The 17,932-nt window shown below is 44.6% G+C and overlaps 1 protein-coding gene across 3 annotated transcripts in view; it reads right to left on the bottom strand.

Moving 5' to 3' along the window:
* Positions 1-17,932, bottom strand: part of LOC119977973 (E3 ubiquitin-protein ligase MGRN1-like) — a 240,884-nt gene that overhangs the window by 206,928 nt on the left and 16,024 nt on the right. For 2 of the 3 annotated variants that reach the window (XM_038819223.1, XM_038819221.1), the window contains exon 2: positions 1,784-1,902. In XM_038819223.1, the coding sequence (XP_038675151.1) occupies positions 1,784-1,902 (119 nt within the window). Of the gene's footprint in view, positions 1-1,783; positions 1,903-5,373; positions 5,432-17,932 lie in introns of those variants that run through there. The other variant, XM_038819222.1, reaches the window with a different exon arrangement.

The following is a 17,932-nucleotide window of genomic DNA, read 5'->3' as shown; positions in this document are numbered from 1 at the left end:
ACCACCCCATTCAACGTGTGCCAAAATCAACCCTTGTCCACAACTTCATTCATGTCCCTGACAGCTGATTAGGGCTAAGCCCAATAACAAGTAATCATGGTACCTTGTTCAATCCCATTCTAATCACCAAAACCATCTCCAAGCATAATCTATCTTAATTTCTCCCTCGCTCATTGATGCCACTAAAAGACAGTGATTAGCACTGTTGCTTCACAGTGCCAAGGACCCGGGTTCGATTCCCGGCTTGGGTCACTGTCTGTGCGGAGTCTGCATGTTCCCCCAGTGTCTGCCTGGGTTTCGTCCGGGTGCTCCGGTTTCCTCCCACAAGTCCCAAAAGGCGTGCTTGTTAGGTGAATTGGGCATTCTGAATTCTCCCTCCGTGTACCCGAACAGGCACCTTAGTGTGGGCGACCAGAGGATTTTCACAGTAACTTCAGTGCAGCGTTGCCTGTTGTGACACTAATAAATATTACTATTATTAAGACTTATCCATGACTTTATCACTTAGACTTTCATCTTGGCTTAAAGTCCATCCTGAACAAATCACATCTTGTCCAAAAACTCTTACCGATGCTCTTTCCTGATGGTAACTTCAAATTACCCTGTCCTGTTGAGTTAATCAGCTCTCCTTCAACACATCAATCTGAAAATCATTCTCGCCATTCACAAGTTCTTCCATGGCCTCTTCCTTCCGTATCTTTGCATCCCCCTCTAGATCCATGTCCCCATACATTCCACTTTTCTTGTGCTCGGGCCTACTTTTCATCATCATCATCTGTTCCATCTTCAGTCATGGAGTTTTCAGTTTCCTTGGCCCAAGTCCGGTAATTTCCACAAAACCTCTCGCATCAATTATTCCTGCTCCCACAATTGCTCGATGTTTGTTTCCAATTGTCGCTGAGTACCATGCAATGTATTACTATAATAAAGGCACTACATAATTGCAAGCTTCAGTTATTGGCTATGAACCTGCATTTATCTGTATTTAGAATGAAACGAGAAGGATGGAATTTAATCTTAGAGGCGTGGGAGAAGAGGGAAAGAGAAGTGCTTTTTTTTTAAAAATATTTTTTGTTCTCCTTTTTCACATTTTCTCCCAAATTCACACCCAACAATAAACAATAATCAGGAACAAATGTAATGTCAATCCCCATATCAATAACAACAATCCCATCCTCCCACCAAACCCGACATTGGCACACATGTTAACATAAACAAATGACAAAAAGAAATCAAGAATCACCCGTAGTCACCATTAACACATACAGTCCCTCTCCCCCAGAACCCGCCCAGCCCTCAATCCCCCTAATGTTCGATGTGATCCAATTCTCGAAAGTGCATAATGAATAACGCCCATAAATTGTTGAACCCCTCCCTCCTTCCCCTCAGTTCAAATTTGACTTTTTCAAGCGGTAAGAATTCCAGCAGGTCCCCCCGTCACGCCAGGGCGGACAGGTTGATCTCCACCCTAACAGGATTCGCCTTCGGGCGATCAACGAGGCAAAGGCTTTAACATCTGCCTCCGCACCCGTTTCCAACTCCGGCTGGTGAGTATGGCCTCCCGAGGGCCCGGGTCCAGTTTCACGTGCACCACTTTAAAGATTACCTTAAAACTTCCTTCCAGTAATCCTCCAGCTGTGGACAGGACCAAAACATATGAGAAGTGTTTTTAAACAACAATGTCCTCCTGTGAGCACAAAGATCTGTACATTTACTGAGTTCTTGTTTGACACGGTTAGTTTGTTGAATCACTTTAATGGCTATAATAGAAGATGCAATATACCTGCACAGGGCGGTTTCCCAAGAAATTCAAATCCATATTCTCACCGAACAGGTATCCCTCAGGATGTGGTGTATCAAACTTCTCACCGCCCATGAAGAAATGACTTGCAAAGTAATTCCCTGCAATATCAAATAGTAATCTAGTTACAAACAATACTGTAAAACAGTTCTTTCAATATTTGAAAATGGGGATACGCTAATATTTAACATAATTCAGAAATAATTGGATCAAACGAACTACACAATGATATAAATTGGTCCCCTCACTGAAAGTCCCCAAGACAGTTATGGAAACAAGGATTAAATGAACCCATAAAATTTTTTGGGAGTATCATTCACAGGAGCATAATTTCAGAAACCACATTTCACCATATCAAAAGTATCAAGAAAGAAATTTCAGAATTCTTTCCACCCTTGGCGATGAAGCCAAAAAGCAGCCTCTTGGGTAAATATCCCTTACCAAATAACCATTGCACCAGTTTAAAGTCAGTCTGTTCATCTGCAATACTTATACTTTGCGGTCTTTTAAGATCATGAACAAACCTAAATGCAGCTGCACCTTCAAAGCAAAAGAACACATTGGCTATCACACTGTACACTGCTACAGTCATAAAATAGTCAGCTTACTTACTACACACAATGAAATGCAATGAAATTAAATGAAATGAAAATCGCTTATTTTCACACAATTGATCTTTATAATCACATTCCTGTCATTTACATCCTGCTTGCTTTTCTTTCCTTTAATTAGCTACCCTTACTCCTCATTTGGGGTTTCAGTTTTTCTCCTTTCTAATTAACTATTTTAGACTTTAATTTACCAAATGTATTGTGTAAAACTTTCCTCTCCGTTAGACTGTTCGATCCAAAATATTCCAGTGAAATAAACTTATTTTGTCAACAACTATTCCATCCTCCTATAAATATACAGTACATTTTTACACCGCATTAAAAAATCCAGAATTTCTTCGAAATTTGGTTTCAAAAACATGTTTTGCCTCCTTCAACACCCACGGCGTCCCTTCCCACAAACATCCAAATATATCCTCCACTCTGTATCGAGACCTTATCCAGCGTTTGGGAGCCCAACTTTGCACTCAGCCAACAAATGCCCACGTGCAGCAATCAGTCTCCAACGTATGACATTTTCCAAGTCATCTCTTTTAGCCACAGTTCACAGTTTTAGCAACATTTTAACTTTTTCAATGGGTTATGGAAGCCAATAATTAGGAGTGCTTTGCCTTGCAAATTTGATCAATACCCCATTTCTCTGCTTAACATTTCCGAGAAATGTTAAGAAGTTGCTATGCAGGTCTTAAATGCAGGAAGGCACTATTAAATTGTGATATTATGTTGTTAAAACACCAGCAGATTGTACATGCACATCTCCAAATTTAATACATACGGTATATAAAATATATTTAAGTAGCCAAGTAAATAAACTGCATCATATTTTTTAATTTACTAGTACTGTGTTAATTCAGATTTGATAACTGGTCTTGCGTTTGGGAATATTCATCTGTCACCCTCCTTCACATATCTAATCCATTAATTACAATAGTGGAACGACTAGTGTCAGTGAATGTGCTAGGCACATTCTCTACTGTGTCTTCCCGCTGAGGTAATTAAACAAAAGTCCCCGCACCAATGCCAAATTTATGACAAATCCCTGAACTTGGATAGAGGATTTAGGATTTTTTATTTTTTTTTTAAACTGTTCACCTCATCATCATAATAATATATAACCACTGAACAGTCTTGAAATTGACCTGGAGTTAAATAAATCCATAACTTTTGTCAGCAAACTTTGGGCAGCATATGGCGCAATGGAAAGTACTGGGACTGCAGCGCTGAGGACCCGGGTTCGAATCCCAGCCCTGGGTCACTGTCCATGTGGAGTTTGCACATTCTACCCATGCCTGCGTGGGTTTCATCCCCACAAACCAAAGATGTGCAAGTTAGGTGGATTGGCCACGTTAAATTGCCCCTTTATTGGAAAAGAAAAAATAATTGGGTACTCAATTTATTTTTTAAATTTTGTCAGGTGTTCTCCTAGAAAAACTTCTAGGTTCTGCAGACATTGAATCTACAAATTAAAACTGATACCCAATGGCTCCAGAGTGCATTATAAAAAATAATAATTTATGGTCTGGGATGGAACTGAAGGTAATACAAAACATGTTGGTCAAATCATAGGATAAGATTTCTCTTGGACTGTTGAGCTCTACACAGAGGAGGAAGGAGAAATAAAATTAAATGTCTCAAAGGCATGAATAATCAGGAATGAATAACAAATCCCATGAACAGCAGCAACAATTACACAACTCGGTTACATCACTGAGAATTGTGAGAAAGAATTCCACACATACACAGTATAATGTACATTAGTTTTTGACCTCCAAAGAGATGATTTTTAATAAGTCCAAACAGCTGGCGGTACACTCAGTTCTTGTCAATCACTGAATGGCAGCACAATGGCCAGAGCTGGATTCAAATTTTTAAGTTACATTTTGGGCTTGCTTCACTTTGGCTGCTCTTTCACATCCAGCAAAATGTTATGCATGTTAGACTAGCTCTGCCAGATGGCCCTCCAACCAGCAAAACATTCAGCTTATGTCCATTTCATTCTGCAATTTGTCACTGAGCAGCATAAAGGTATTGAAGCAACATAGAACATAGAACAGTACAGCACAGAACAGGCCCTTCGGCCCTCGATGTTGTGCCGAGCAATGATCACCCTACTTAAACCCACGTGACCCGTATACCCGTAACCCAACAATCCCCCCCATTAACCTTACACTACGGGCAATTTAGCATGGCCAATCCACCTAACCAGCACATCTTTGGACTGTGGGAGGAAACCGGAGCACCCGGAGGAAACCCACGCACACACGGGGAGGACGTGCAGACTCCACACAGACAGTGACCCAGCCGGGAATCGAACCTGGGACCCTGGAGCTGTGAAGCATTGATTCTAACCACCATGCAACAGTTTCAATGCTACAGTTAAAAGCAACATGAGGTTATATAAACAAGTTACAGTCCGGACCAAAGCTTTGGGTAGGTGGGAGGGTGGGAGAAATTCCACAAAAACTATCACTGTTATTTAAAAACACAAAATAACATTCTTGTCATGGAAAATAACTGGCAGTTTCAGGGAAGTTCCAATAACGCTGGGAATTGATTGTAAACATTTTACACATTACTGCACAGATTTGAAAGCATCTGCTGAACACAAACAACAGCTGCCACATTTTTGCAAACTGAAGCAAAACTCCAGCCTTTAAACTAAGACTTTCCACTCATCGTGGTAAGGAGATACAGGGGTTGTTCCAAAGGACTGGAGAAGCACAAATGTTACACCCTTGCTCACAAAAGAGTGCCATGAAAAACCTAGCAACTACAGGCCAGTCAGTTTAGCTTGGGTGATGGGAAAGCTTTTAGAAATGATAATCCAGGAAAAACAAAACTAATAAATTGGACAAATGTGGATACATTAAGGAAATCCAACAAGGGTTGTCAAAGCTAAATCATGTTCAACTAACTTTAGCGGAGTTGTTTTGATGAGGTAACAGAGAGTAATACAGTTACCATATATACATGGACATGAAAACGATGTTTGATGAAGTTCCATATTATCGGCGTACCAGCAAAGCTGAAGTGCATGGGATAAAAGGGACAGCGGAAGAACGGACACAAAGTTGTCTGAAAGACAGGAAACAGCAAGTAGCAATAAACAGTGATGAAAACAAAGTGCTGAAAATACAGCAGCATTTGTGGATAGAGTTAACAGTTGAGTTGAATGTGACTTCAGAAATTTCCAGCATCTATAGAATTTTGCTTTTATCATAGTGGTGAATGGCTGTGTTTCAGACTGAAAAAAAAGTGCATAGTAGGGATCCCCGGGTGTTGTACTAAGACCATTGAACTCTGCCTGAAAAGGATAGGAAGGGCAGAAACCATCATTACATTTAAAACAAAAGCTTGGATGTGGACTTTGATGTGCTGAAACCGACAGACGAGATGCTTGAAAGTGGAATTAGGTTGGATAGCTCTAAGTCAGCTAGGCTTCTTCTTCCTGTACCATAAAACGTAAGTAACATATCCACACTATATCTGCTTAGCTACCAATATAATACATATATTGATACTTCATAAAATTACTGTGAATGGGAAACAAATTTCAAGTTCAATTTGATTAACGCAAATATCAATTATATATTGGTCTGTGTGCTTGAATAGAGTGAGAGATCATAAGAAGATAACATAAGAACATAAGAACTAGGAGCAGGAGTAGGCCATCTGGCAACTCGAGCCTGCTCCACCATTCAATGAGATCATGGCTGATCTTTTGTGTACTCAGATCCACTTTCCGGCCTGAACACCATAATGATCATGACTAGATTACTGCAATAAAGTAAAGAAACAAGGGCAGCACGGTGGCCTAGTGGTTAGCACAACCGCCTCGCGGAGCTGAGGTCCCAGGTTCGATCCCGGCTCTGGGTCACTGTCCGTGTGGAGTTTGCACATTCTCCCCGTGTCTGCGTGGGTTTCGCCCCCACAACCCAAAAATGTGCAGAGTAGGTGGATTGGCCACTCTAAATTGCCACTTAATAGAAAAAATAATTGGGTAATCTAAATTTATTTTAAAAAATTAAAAAAATAAAAAAAAATAAAAAAAAGTAAAGTAAAGAAACTAAAGTCGACATAGTCCCAAGTGGCCACAGGTTGCTTTCCTCTTTGAGGGCGAGAGCTGACTGGTGGTGATTTATCCTAAGGATCACCACACCTCAGGCGAGGAGCAAGGTTAGCAAGTCGGGCCTTCATGAATAACCTCAGCCAGTACGGGAATTGAATCTGTGCTGCCGGCCACGCTCTGCACCATGAATCAGTGTCCAGCCAACTGAGTTAAATCAGCCCATGCTGGAATACTGCAATAAACGGATGCGAAATATAGATTAGAATATTTCAGCCAAGCACTACTGTACAATTAATTCAAGGAAAAAAAAACATAAATCAGGACCACAGTAATCCTTATCCATAATCATAGCTTTTCAAACAGAACCATTAAGGGGCCCACCAGGGAACCCAAGGTCACGTTTCTGCATTTTCGCACTTGCTGCAAGGTATTTCTTTTACGGAATACTAATTTAAAAACATTTCTGCACTGTTTACTTTGAGTAATCAACTTCATCCTTCATCAATTTGGGATTTTTAATATTTACAGAAATAATTCAAACCTGTTGACCGAAATAGGAGGTACAAATTTCTGTTCACAGATATATTTATAACCCTATTTTTCTTTTTTTTATGAATTTAGAGTACCCAATTCATTTTTTCCAATTAAGAGGCAATTTTAGCATGGGCAATCCACCTACCCTGCATATCTTTTGGTTGTGGGGAAAAAAACCCACACAAACATGGCGAGAATGTGCAAACTCCACACAGACAGTGACCCAGAGCCAGGATCGAACCTGGAGCCTTGGTCCAGTGAGGCAGCAATGCTAACCACTGCACCACCGTGCTGCTCTGTAACTCTATTTAATAGCAGGCAGCATTATTCTGATGTGCGCTTCTGTGAAACCCATTCAAAAATCTTCAGAATTTAAATGGTTAAAACATCAACTTAATCCAAATTTACCACGTTGAAAACCAATAGATTTTGATGGTGCATCATTGATTCAGCATTTATCATGTTTTACCAATGGGTTTTTTTCATTTTGCAATTCAATGAACGAGCTGTTGAAAACTTGAAATATTGCCAGTAAACAATCATAATCTCGTTTGTAAATGCCATCGGGATTTCAAATCCAATTCCCTATTTCCATGTGCTTTTAATTAACGATCTGTTATGAGCTGCATTCACCAGCTCAGTATAGTAGTGTGCAAGAGTGGGGCTGTTGGGGGGGGGGGGGGGGGGGGGGGGGGGGGGTAGGGAGGCATTTTCTTCTACTTCAGCCTCTTAAAATGTTTCTTACAGTAAATGGTTAAATATTATATGGGGAATAAAATACTGAGCTATATTAACAAGGTGCTAGATATTTATGTTGATACGTAGCAACTTGTTAAAAAACTAGAAAATGCAACAATAAGTAGAATGGAACAAACTGATTTTGTGCATGTCAGGTGACTGTCCTTTTTTTATACTTAACGAACAAAAACTGTCATTATCAGGGAGACCAAGATGACCCACACATCATTACTTGGATTTCAGCTCTAGTCAACACATTAGGAGTAAAAATTCAAAGGTTTTGCTGTACAAGTTTTAGGTCACAGCACTGAAAAGTCAGCAATGGATCTTCCAATCAATGCCATTTTTACCACTAAAGCTGTTCGCTGACATTGACAACAAAAATTGCTTCCATTTAGTGTCATTAATGTATTAAAACGCCCCAAGGAGTTTCATAGGAGTGGTCAAAAACATTTGAAATAGCATCAATAAGGTGACATTAGGAGGTGCCCAAAAGCTTTGTCAAGAGGTAGATTTTAAGGAGCACCAGGAGAGGCAGAGAGTCCCAATGCGATGGAAGCCATAACCACCAATGGAGGATTGGCTAAATTTGGGGATTATGCAAAAGACCAGTATTGAGGATTGAAGAGCTGGCTGAGGATTCAGAGATAGGGAGGGGGAGGGCAGGGAAGAATTTGAAAACAAGGAGGAGCATCAGACAAGGTTAGGATGCTGGCAGCAGAGTTGTAGATCAGGTTTATCAAGAGTCAGGGCAGCACGGTGGCACCGTGGTTAGTACAACTGCCTCACGGTGCCGAGGTCCCAGGTTCAATCCCGGCTCTGGGTCACATCCGTGTGGAGATTGCACATTCTCCCCGCTTTTGCATAGGTTTCGGCCCCAAAACCCAAAGACGAGCAGGGTAGGTGGATAGCCCATGTTAAATTGCCCGTTAATTGGAAAAAAATAATTGGGTACCCTAAATTTTTTAAAAATTTATCAAGAGTTTATGCATTCAGCAGCAACACTCCTGACTTGAAACCTTTAAAACATCTTGCGTTCTACCAATTTTATACTGCAATTTGGAGTATTTCTTTCTTTTCCAAACGTATTCCTCCTGAAGTCATTCACTTATATTGGCATGTGGGCACTACCAGGTTTACCCTAACATTTCACACTTAACAAAGGTTCTGCCAAGTTATTCAAATCACAGCTTTTCCCTATCCTCATTCAATATCCATGGACATGCTGTGGAAATCCAAGCTGTTTCTAATTTTCCTTAGTCAGATCCTCGATGCTACACACAACTGACATTTGCTAGCCACAATACAGATCATATAATTTACAGTGCAGAAGGAGGCCATTCAGCCCATCGAGTCGGCATGGCCCCCGGAAAAAGCACCCCACCCAAGCCCACACCTCCATCCCACCTAACATTTTTGGATACCAAGGCAATTTAGCATGGCCAATCCATCTAACCTGCACACTGTGCTACCGTGCCGCCCACTTCATGATAGGGGAATTCCACTATAAATCACACTGTTAGCGATGAATTCATGGATGATTTGTATGCAGCTTTTTTTGTATGCAGATTTGTATGCGGCACAAAAACACTGTTGCTTCACAGCGCCAGGGTCCCAGGTTTGATTCCCGGCTTGGGTCACTGTCTGTGCGGAGTCTGCACATTCTCCCCATGTCTGCATGGGTTTCCTCCTGGTGCTCCGATTTCCTCCCACAAGTCCCAAAAACCATGCTGTTAGGTGATTTGGACATTCTGAATTCTCCCTCCATGTACCCGAACAGGTGCCGGAATGTGGCGACTAGAGCAGTAACTTAATTGTAGTGTTAATGTAAGCCTACTTGCGACAATAACGTTTATATTGCTATATTATAGCTATCCTCTACTCTGCATTTTGCTGGAGATTTCACCGTGCTTCTAACCGGACATGTTGCTGCAATTTTGGTCATTCTTATTTGCTGCAGTTCATGGATCGTCTTTTCTGAACGGACTCCAGATATAATTTGCTCTTTCATTTGACGAGTAAATAACATTTGTTTGCGGTGAAATGCACTGGCTTATTCCAAGTCTTGTCACAAGTTGTGTCCCACCTCCTGCCTCCAACACCTTGCTTGGCAGTGGTCAATAGATATTCCACACCCGTGTAGCTGCCCTGGCCGCGATCACTAACCCAGAAAAATAACTGAGCTTGAAATCTTACTCGTTCATGTACCCAGGGAAACCTGGCTTCTGATAGTGCAGAGACCCGAAACCTGAAAACGTTTGTGGTGAAATTCATATCATTTCCACAACAGCACTTCTTTAAATTCCCGTCCTACTCCATCCTTCCCATGCCATCCTGCTCAAGCCACACCAGCCCCACCCTTTTCATCCCTCTCTTATCATATTCATCCCAGCTCTCATGCCGTAATTCATCCACCCATGCCAGACATCAAAACCCCCCTAACCCCCCACCCCCACAAGATGCTTTCCAATCCCCGATAGGCCTTCCCACCTCTTCCCAATACTGCCCCCTGGTGCTGGAGTAAAATGCTACAATATCTTTCTACTCAACTATCACCCCATAGGTACAAAGTTTGACTAGATCAACATCTAGCCAATCGCCGATCGAGTTGGAGGAGCTGGTTAGAGGGATTGGCCACATGCAATCGGGGAAGGCGCCGGGACCGGATGGGTTCCCGGTTGAATTTTATAAAAAATACACGGACCTGTTGGGCCCCCTGTTGGTTCGGGCCTTTAACGAGGCATGGGAGGGGGGGGGAGAGAGTTTTGCCCCCGACGATGTCACGGGCGCTGATTTCCCTGATCCTGAAGCGAGATAAGGACCCCTTGCAGTGTGGATCATATAGGCCAATTTCACTGCTGAATATGGACGCCAAGTTGCTGGCGAAGATCTTGGCCACTAGAATAGAGGACTGTGTGCCGGGGGTGATACATGAAGATCAGACGGGTTTTGTGAAGGGGAGGCAGCTGAACACTAACGTGCGAAGGCTGCTAAATGTGATAATGATGCCGGCGGTAGGAGGAGAGGCGGAGATTGTGGTGGCATTGGATGCGGGGAAGGCCTTTGATAGGGTTGAGTGGGGGTACTTGTGGGAGGTGTTAGGGAGGTTCGGGTTTGGGGAGGGGCTTATTAAATGGTTGAGGTTGCTGTACGAGGCCCCGATGGCGAGTGTAGCGACAAATGGGAGGAGGTCCGAGTACTTCAGGCTCTACAGTGGGACGAGGCAGGGGTGTCCCCCGTCCTCCTTGCTTTTGCGTTGGCAATTGAGCCTCTGGCCATGGTGCTCAGGGAGTCGTGGAGGTGGAGGGGTCTGGTGCAGGGTGGGGAGGAGCACCGAGTGTCGCTTTATGCAGATGACTTGCTGCTGTATGTAGCAGACCCGGTGGGGGCGAATGCCGGAGGTGATGGAGATTCTTGCTGAGTTTGGGAGTTTCTCGGGCTATAAGTTGAACCTGGGCAAGAGTGAGCTGTTTGTTGTACACCCGGGAGATCAGGAAGAGGGGATTGGTAGGCTCCCGCTAAAAAGGGCAGTGAGGAGTTTTAGGTACCTGGAGGTTCAGGTGGCTAGGAGTTGGGGGACTTTGCATAAGCTTAATTTTACTAGGTTGGTGGAACAGATGGAGGAGGAGTTTAAAAGGTGGGACATGCTGCCGCTGTCGTTGGCGGGTAGAGTACAGTCCATTAAAATGACGGTGCTCCCGAGGTTTTTGTTTTTGTTTCAGTGCCTCCCCATTTTCATTCCGAGGGCCTTTTTTAGGAGGGTGAATAGCAACATCATGGGAATTGTTTGGGCGCACAGGACTCCGAGGGTGAGGAGGGTCTTTTTGGAGCTGGGCAGGGATTGAGGGGGGCTGGCGCTGCCCAACCTCTCTGGGTACTATTGGGCGGCTAGTGTCTCGATGGTACGCAAGTGGGTAATGGAGGGGGAGGGGGCAGCATGGAAACGGATGGAGATGGCGTCCTGTGGAGGCACGAACCTGAAGGCACTGGTAACGGCGCCGTTGCCGCTCCCTGCAACGAGGTACACTACGAGCCCGGTGGTGGCGGCTGCCCTCAAGATCTGGGGGCAGTGGAGGTGACACGGGGGGGGGAAGTGGGGGGCTCGGTGGAGGCCCCGCTGCGGGGGAACCACCGGTTTGTCCCAGGGAACATTGATGGCGGGTTCTTGGGGTGGCACAGGGCGGGCATAAGGAAGTTGGGAGACCTGTTCATTGACGGGAGGTTTGCGAGACTGGGTGAGCTGGAGAAGTTTGAGCACCCCCGGGGAATATGTTCAGGTACCTTCAGGTCAAGGCGTTTGCTAGGCGGCAGGTGGAGGGGTTCCCTTCGCTGCCCCCGCGGGGGTAAGGGATAGGATGCTTTCGGGGGTGTGGGTCGGGGATAGGAAGGTGTCTGACATCTACCAGGTGATGCAGGAGTTGGAGGAGGCGTCGGTAGAGGAGCTGAAGGCTAAGTGGGAAGTGGAGCTGGGGGAGCAGATTGAGGAGGGGACATGGGCGGACGCCCTGGAGAGGGTGAACTCCTCTTCATGTGCGAGGCTTAGCCTCATCCAGTTCAAGGTACTGTACAGGGCTCATATGTCCGGGACGAGGATGAGCAGGGTTTTTGGGGGTGAGGACAGGTGCATTAGATGTTCAGGGAGCCCAGCGAACCATGCCCATATGTTTTGGGCATGCCCGGCACTGGGGGAATTCTGGCAGGGGGTGGCGAGGACGGTGTCGAGGGTGGTAGGGTCCAGGGTCAAGCCAGGCTGGAGACTCGCGATATTTGGGGTTGGGGTGGAGCCAGGAGTGCAGGAGGCGAAAGAGGTAAGTGTTTTGGCCTTTGCGCCCCTAGTAGCCCAGCGGAGGATCTTGTTGCAATGGAAAGATGCGAGATCCCCAAGCGTGGAGACCTGGATCAATGACATGGCGGGATTCATTAAGCTGGAGAAGGTCAAATTCACCCTGAGGGGGTCAGTACAAGGGTTCTTTAGGCGCAGCCTTTCCTCGACTTTCTGGCTCAAAGATAGGGAACTAGGTCAGCGGCAGCAGCAACCCGGGGCGGGGGGGGATTGTTTATGTTAATTTAATTTATTGTTAATTTATTTTGTTGTTTATTGGGTTTGGGGGGTGGGGGGGTTCATTATATGCGTTGTTATGGGTGCCGGGAGGGGTGTTTATTATTGTTATTATTGTTCTGTCATATATTTTTCAAAAATCTCAATAAAAATTATTTAAAAAAAACAAAACATCTAACCAATCAAAACAGCCCAGCCCAGACTGCGTATTATTACACACGTGCACATTACTAGATCTAACTTGCTTTCCTCAGTAAAATGGGCTGCTTCATGTAACATCAAGTTTTTTTTAAATACAGTACTGTGAGGGCAGCACGGTGGCGCAGTGGGTTAGCCCTGTTGCCTCACGGCGCCGAGGTCCCAGGTTCGAATCCCGGCTCTGGGTCACTGTCTGTGTGGAGTTTGCACATTCTCCCCGTGTCTGCGTGGGTTTCGCCCCCACAACCCAAAAGATGTGCAGAGTAGGTGGATTGGCCTCACTAAATTGCCCCTTAATTGGAAAAATGAATTGGGTATTCTAAATTTAAAAAAAAGAAAAAAAAAAAAAAAATACAGTACTGTATACTTGCAACATTTTTCAGATGCAGGTTTGTGTTCATTGGATTCACCTTTCTGAAATGTATTTTAATGATCAATACAGGTCAATTTTTTAAGCTAGCAGAAATGGTTGTGAAAAAGCATTCAGACAAAAAGGGATGCAAAGGAAGACATGCACAAGTCAGTGACCTGCAAATATTTTATAGCACTTTCATGGATGGGGAGGGGAATTATAATAAAATATAGAGCTTTAATTAGTTACAATGGAAAACAACGGTGGTGGTTGAACTGACAAGCCCGACTGCTTCTGTCCCTAAATTACCATAGAATCTGATTCTAAGACCCAAAAACAAGAAAATATCTCACCTCCAGTGCTTTTCTCCATTTCATTTGACACACAATCTCCCATCTTCAATTGTAAAAAGTAATACAACCAAATTATACCAAGTAGATGTTGAAGGATCACTTTCAGATCAATAGAACAAAAAGTGAAAGGCGGCTTCCAGGCAGGAGAAACACATTTCTCCTTTAGCTCAATGCTAGTTATTACCGGTTTGCGTCCTTCAATGGTCATTTTCATCAGATGTTATTGAAAAATTCCTCGTTAATAATTAAACTGCAGCTTATTAAAATTCCTCGTGCTGTGGTACTGAAAACAATTCAGCCAATCATTACTTCCCAAGTTCGAGATTTTGATGTAAAATTTGATGAATTGCCGTTTAAAATAAACAGCAAAGGGAGCAGGCTGGTATGTTCCTAGTTGCTCAAAACACCAACGGTGCTCCCCAAATAGCATAGTGTTTATCCAGAAAAGCAGCTCAGCAGTATAAACCAGGAAGGTGTCAGGTTCAAAACCTTGTACATTACCTGACCTGGTGAGAATACCCAGCATTTCCTGGTACTATTTGTGAGTTAGTTGATCTTAGTCAGGCTGTAGAGAGTACACGATAGTATCTGCTCCCAAGGGTTTTTTTTTGAGGGTGATGAGGGGGAGGAAAGAGACAAGATGATAGTGTGCATGTACAGGGTCTTTTTTATAAGGGGGAAGCTGTGAGAAAATTGTATATTATTGTACTACGGGGTCTAATTGCTTAGCAAATCCAAAGCGTTACTTGTGAAAAATAGCACTTGGCAATTGAAATTCTGCCTTATTTCATTCTGATATATATTTTGGAATGTATCCTAAATGATTGCAGCTGCTCCTTGCATTTTGTTTGAATCTCCCCCATCATTTATGTCCTATCACTACACTGAAACAGCCATAATTAAATCCATAAATGACATTTCCATGACTAATAACATTAACTGAAGCAACGCAAAACATTAACATAATCCTATTTCCACAGATACGACCTGACTTTCTGAGTATTTCCAGCATTTGCAGTTTTTATTTGGCTTCTCTTCGCGTCTTTGCACCATACATACCAGAGTCTCCCAAGGATCTATCCTTAGCCCCACCTCCCATAGAATCCGTATAGTACAGGAGGCCAATTGGCCCAAAAAATCAGCACCGACCCTCCGAAAGAGCACTCTACCTAGGCCTACCCCGCCCTATCTGTGTAATCCCACCTAACCTGCACATCTTTGGAGGAAACCGGAGTACCTGGGGGAAACCCACGCAGACACGGAGAGAACATACAAGCTCCACACAGTCATCCAAGGCCAGAATCAAAACCGAGTCACTGGCACTGCGTCGCAGCACTGCTAACCATTGTGCCACTGTGGGGAACATTACTTCAAGGGATGGCGGGAGATAGGCAATGGAAAACATTCAAGAAGCACATGGGTGAACTTCAATGGTTCATTCCTATCTGGTGCAAAAATAAGATGAGAAAGGTGGACAAACCATGGCTCACAAGGAAAATTAGATAGTATTAGATCCAAGGAAGAGGCATACAAATTGGCCTGAAAAAAACAAATCTCAGGATTAAGAATAATTTAGAATTAAGCATAGGAGGACAAAGGGATTGATTAGGAAGAGGAAAATAAAGAATGCTTGTGGGGAACATAAAAACTGACTGCGAAAGCTTCTATAGGCACATGAAGAGAACAAAATTGAAGACAAATGATGGATCTTACAGTCAGAATTTTTTTTTTTATAAACGCATTTTATTCAAACTTGTATCAAAGTAGGTTACAGCAAATAAACACCCCAGGAAACATTCTTCCCAGCAATCAACTGTACAGTTAGTACACATTTTCCTCCTTTTTCACCTCCCCCACCACTGTGATGAACAGCTCCTCAAACACAGTCACAAACATCCCCCACCTTTTCTCAAACTCCCTGCTGAGCTCCTTAACTCATACTTTATCTTCTCTAACTGCAGGAAGTCGATTTAGCTCACTGGGCTAAATTGCTGGCTTTTAAAGCAGACCAAGCACCAAGCAGGCCAGCAGCACGGTTCGATTCCCGTACCAGCCTCCCTGGACAGGCGCCGGAATGTGGCGACTAGGGGGATTTTCACAGTAACTTCATTGAAGCCTACTCGTGACAATAAGCGATTTTCATTTTTCATTTCAGGTCACCCAACCATGCTGCTACCCCCGGTGGCGATGCCGACCGCCACTCAAACAAAATTCGCCACCGTGCAATCAGAGAGGCAAAGGTCATGGCATCGGCCTTCTTTCTCTCCATGAGCTCCGGCATCTCTGAAACCCCAAATATCGCCACTCTCTCCTCCACTATCCTGGCTAAGAATCCTCCCGCCCAGAATCTTCCCAATTTTTCACAATCCCAAAACATGTGCCCATGATTCGCTGGCCCCCGCCCACACCTTTCACACTCATCTGCTACCCCCTGAAAGAACCCACTCATTTCTTGCCCGAGTCATATGCACCCTGTGCACCACCCTACACCTTATCAGGCTAATCCTTGCACAAAAGGTCCCATTTACCCTTCACAGTGCCTCACTCCATACTCCCCAATTCATCTCTCCTCCCAACTCCACTTCCCATTTCTCCTTGATCTTCACCTCCCTTTCCCCCTCCCTGCTCCCCCAGGCATTATATATTTTATCCCAATTCTTCCCTCCCCTTCTACATCCGGAAGCCGCAATCACAACAGCAGGGTGTATCCCGGCAATCCAGGGAGCCCCTTCCAGACCTTTCGTGCATAGTCCCTAACCTGTAGATACCTGAACTCACTACCCCTCGGCAGCTCTACCCTCTCCCTTAGCTCCTCCAGATTGGTGAACCCTTCGTCCAAATACAAATCCCTCATCTTCTTTTTTTTTTAAATTTAGATTGCCCAATTATTTTTTCCAATTAAGGGGCAATGTAGTGTGGCCAATCCACCTACTTTGCATATTTTTGGGTTGTGGGGGCGAAACCCACGCAAACACGGGGAGAATGTGCAAACAGTGTCCTCCTCCATCCTAACCCACTCTACCCCTTCTCCTTCTCACCACCACCGCACATTGTCCACATTCGCCACCCAATAACAATGAAGCAAGTTTGGCACGCCAAACCCCCCCTCCTGCTTCTGCCTCTGTAGCAGGGTCCTCCCCACCCTCGGCACCTCCCCCGCCCATACAAAGTCAGAGATGGTTGCGCCAACTTTCCGAAAAAAGGCCTTTGGTATAAAGATTGGGAGAGCCTGAAAGATAAAGACGAACCTCGGCAGAATATTCATTTTCACCACTTGGGCCCTTCCCGCCAACGTTAAGCACAGTGTATCCCACCTCTTAAGATCCTCCCTGGCCTCCATCACCAGCTTCGGTAAGTTCCATTTATGGAGCCCCGTCCATTCCCTCACTACCTGAATCCCCAAGTACCAAAAGCTGTCCCTCACTACCATAAATGGCATCCCCCTAAATTAGCCCGCTATGCCAGCTCATTCACCGGGAATACCTCGCTTCTCCCTACATTCAGTTTGTATCCCGAGAACCCTCCAAATCGCCCCAACAGGCCCATAATCTTTCCCGTACTCTCAAACGGATCCAAAACCTACAGCAGGAGGTCATCGGCATAGAGCGACACCCGATGCTCCCTCTGTCCCCTCATTATCCCCTGCCACTCTGCCGACCCCCTGAGAGCCATCGCAAACGGCTCTATGGCCAGCGCAAACAGCAGCGGCGACAGCGGGCACCCCTGCCTCATACCCCTGTGTAAGTCAAAGGTTTCTGAGCTCATATCATTCGTCCTCACCCTCGCTCTTGGTGCCACATACAGAAACCACACCCATGTCACAATTTTTTTAATTTTTTTTTTTATAAATTTAGTTTACCCAATTATCTTTCCAATTAAGGGGCAATTTAGTGCGGCCAATCCACCTAACCTGCACATTTTTGGGTTGTGGGGGGTGAAACCCACACACACACGGGGAGAATGTGCAAACTCCACACGGACAGTGACCCAGAGCCGGGATCGAACCTGGGACCTCAGCGCCGTGAGGCAGCTGTGCTAACCACTAGGCCACCGTGCTGCCCTTCCCATGTCACAAATCTCGACCCAACCCCAAACTTTCCCAAAACTTCGAACAAGTACCGCCACTCCACCTGATCAAATGCTTTCTCCGCATCCATGGACACCACCGTCAGGTACCAGAGCTCTCGAGGGATTCATCACCCCATTCAACAGCCCTT

Source organism: Scyliorhinus canicula, chromosome 15 (genome assembly GCF_902713615.1).
Source record: "Scyliorhinus canicula chromosome 15, sScyCan1.1, whole genome shotgun sequence".
In the NCBI taxonomy this organism is placed as follows: domain Eukaryota; kingdom Metazoa; phylum Chordata; class Chondrichthyes; order Carcharhiniformes; family Scyliorhinidae; genus Scyliorhinus; species Scyliorhinus canicula.
This window is presented reverse-complemented; position numbering and strand designations above follow the sequence as displayed.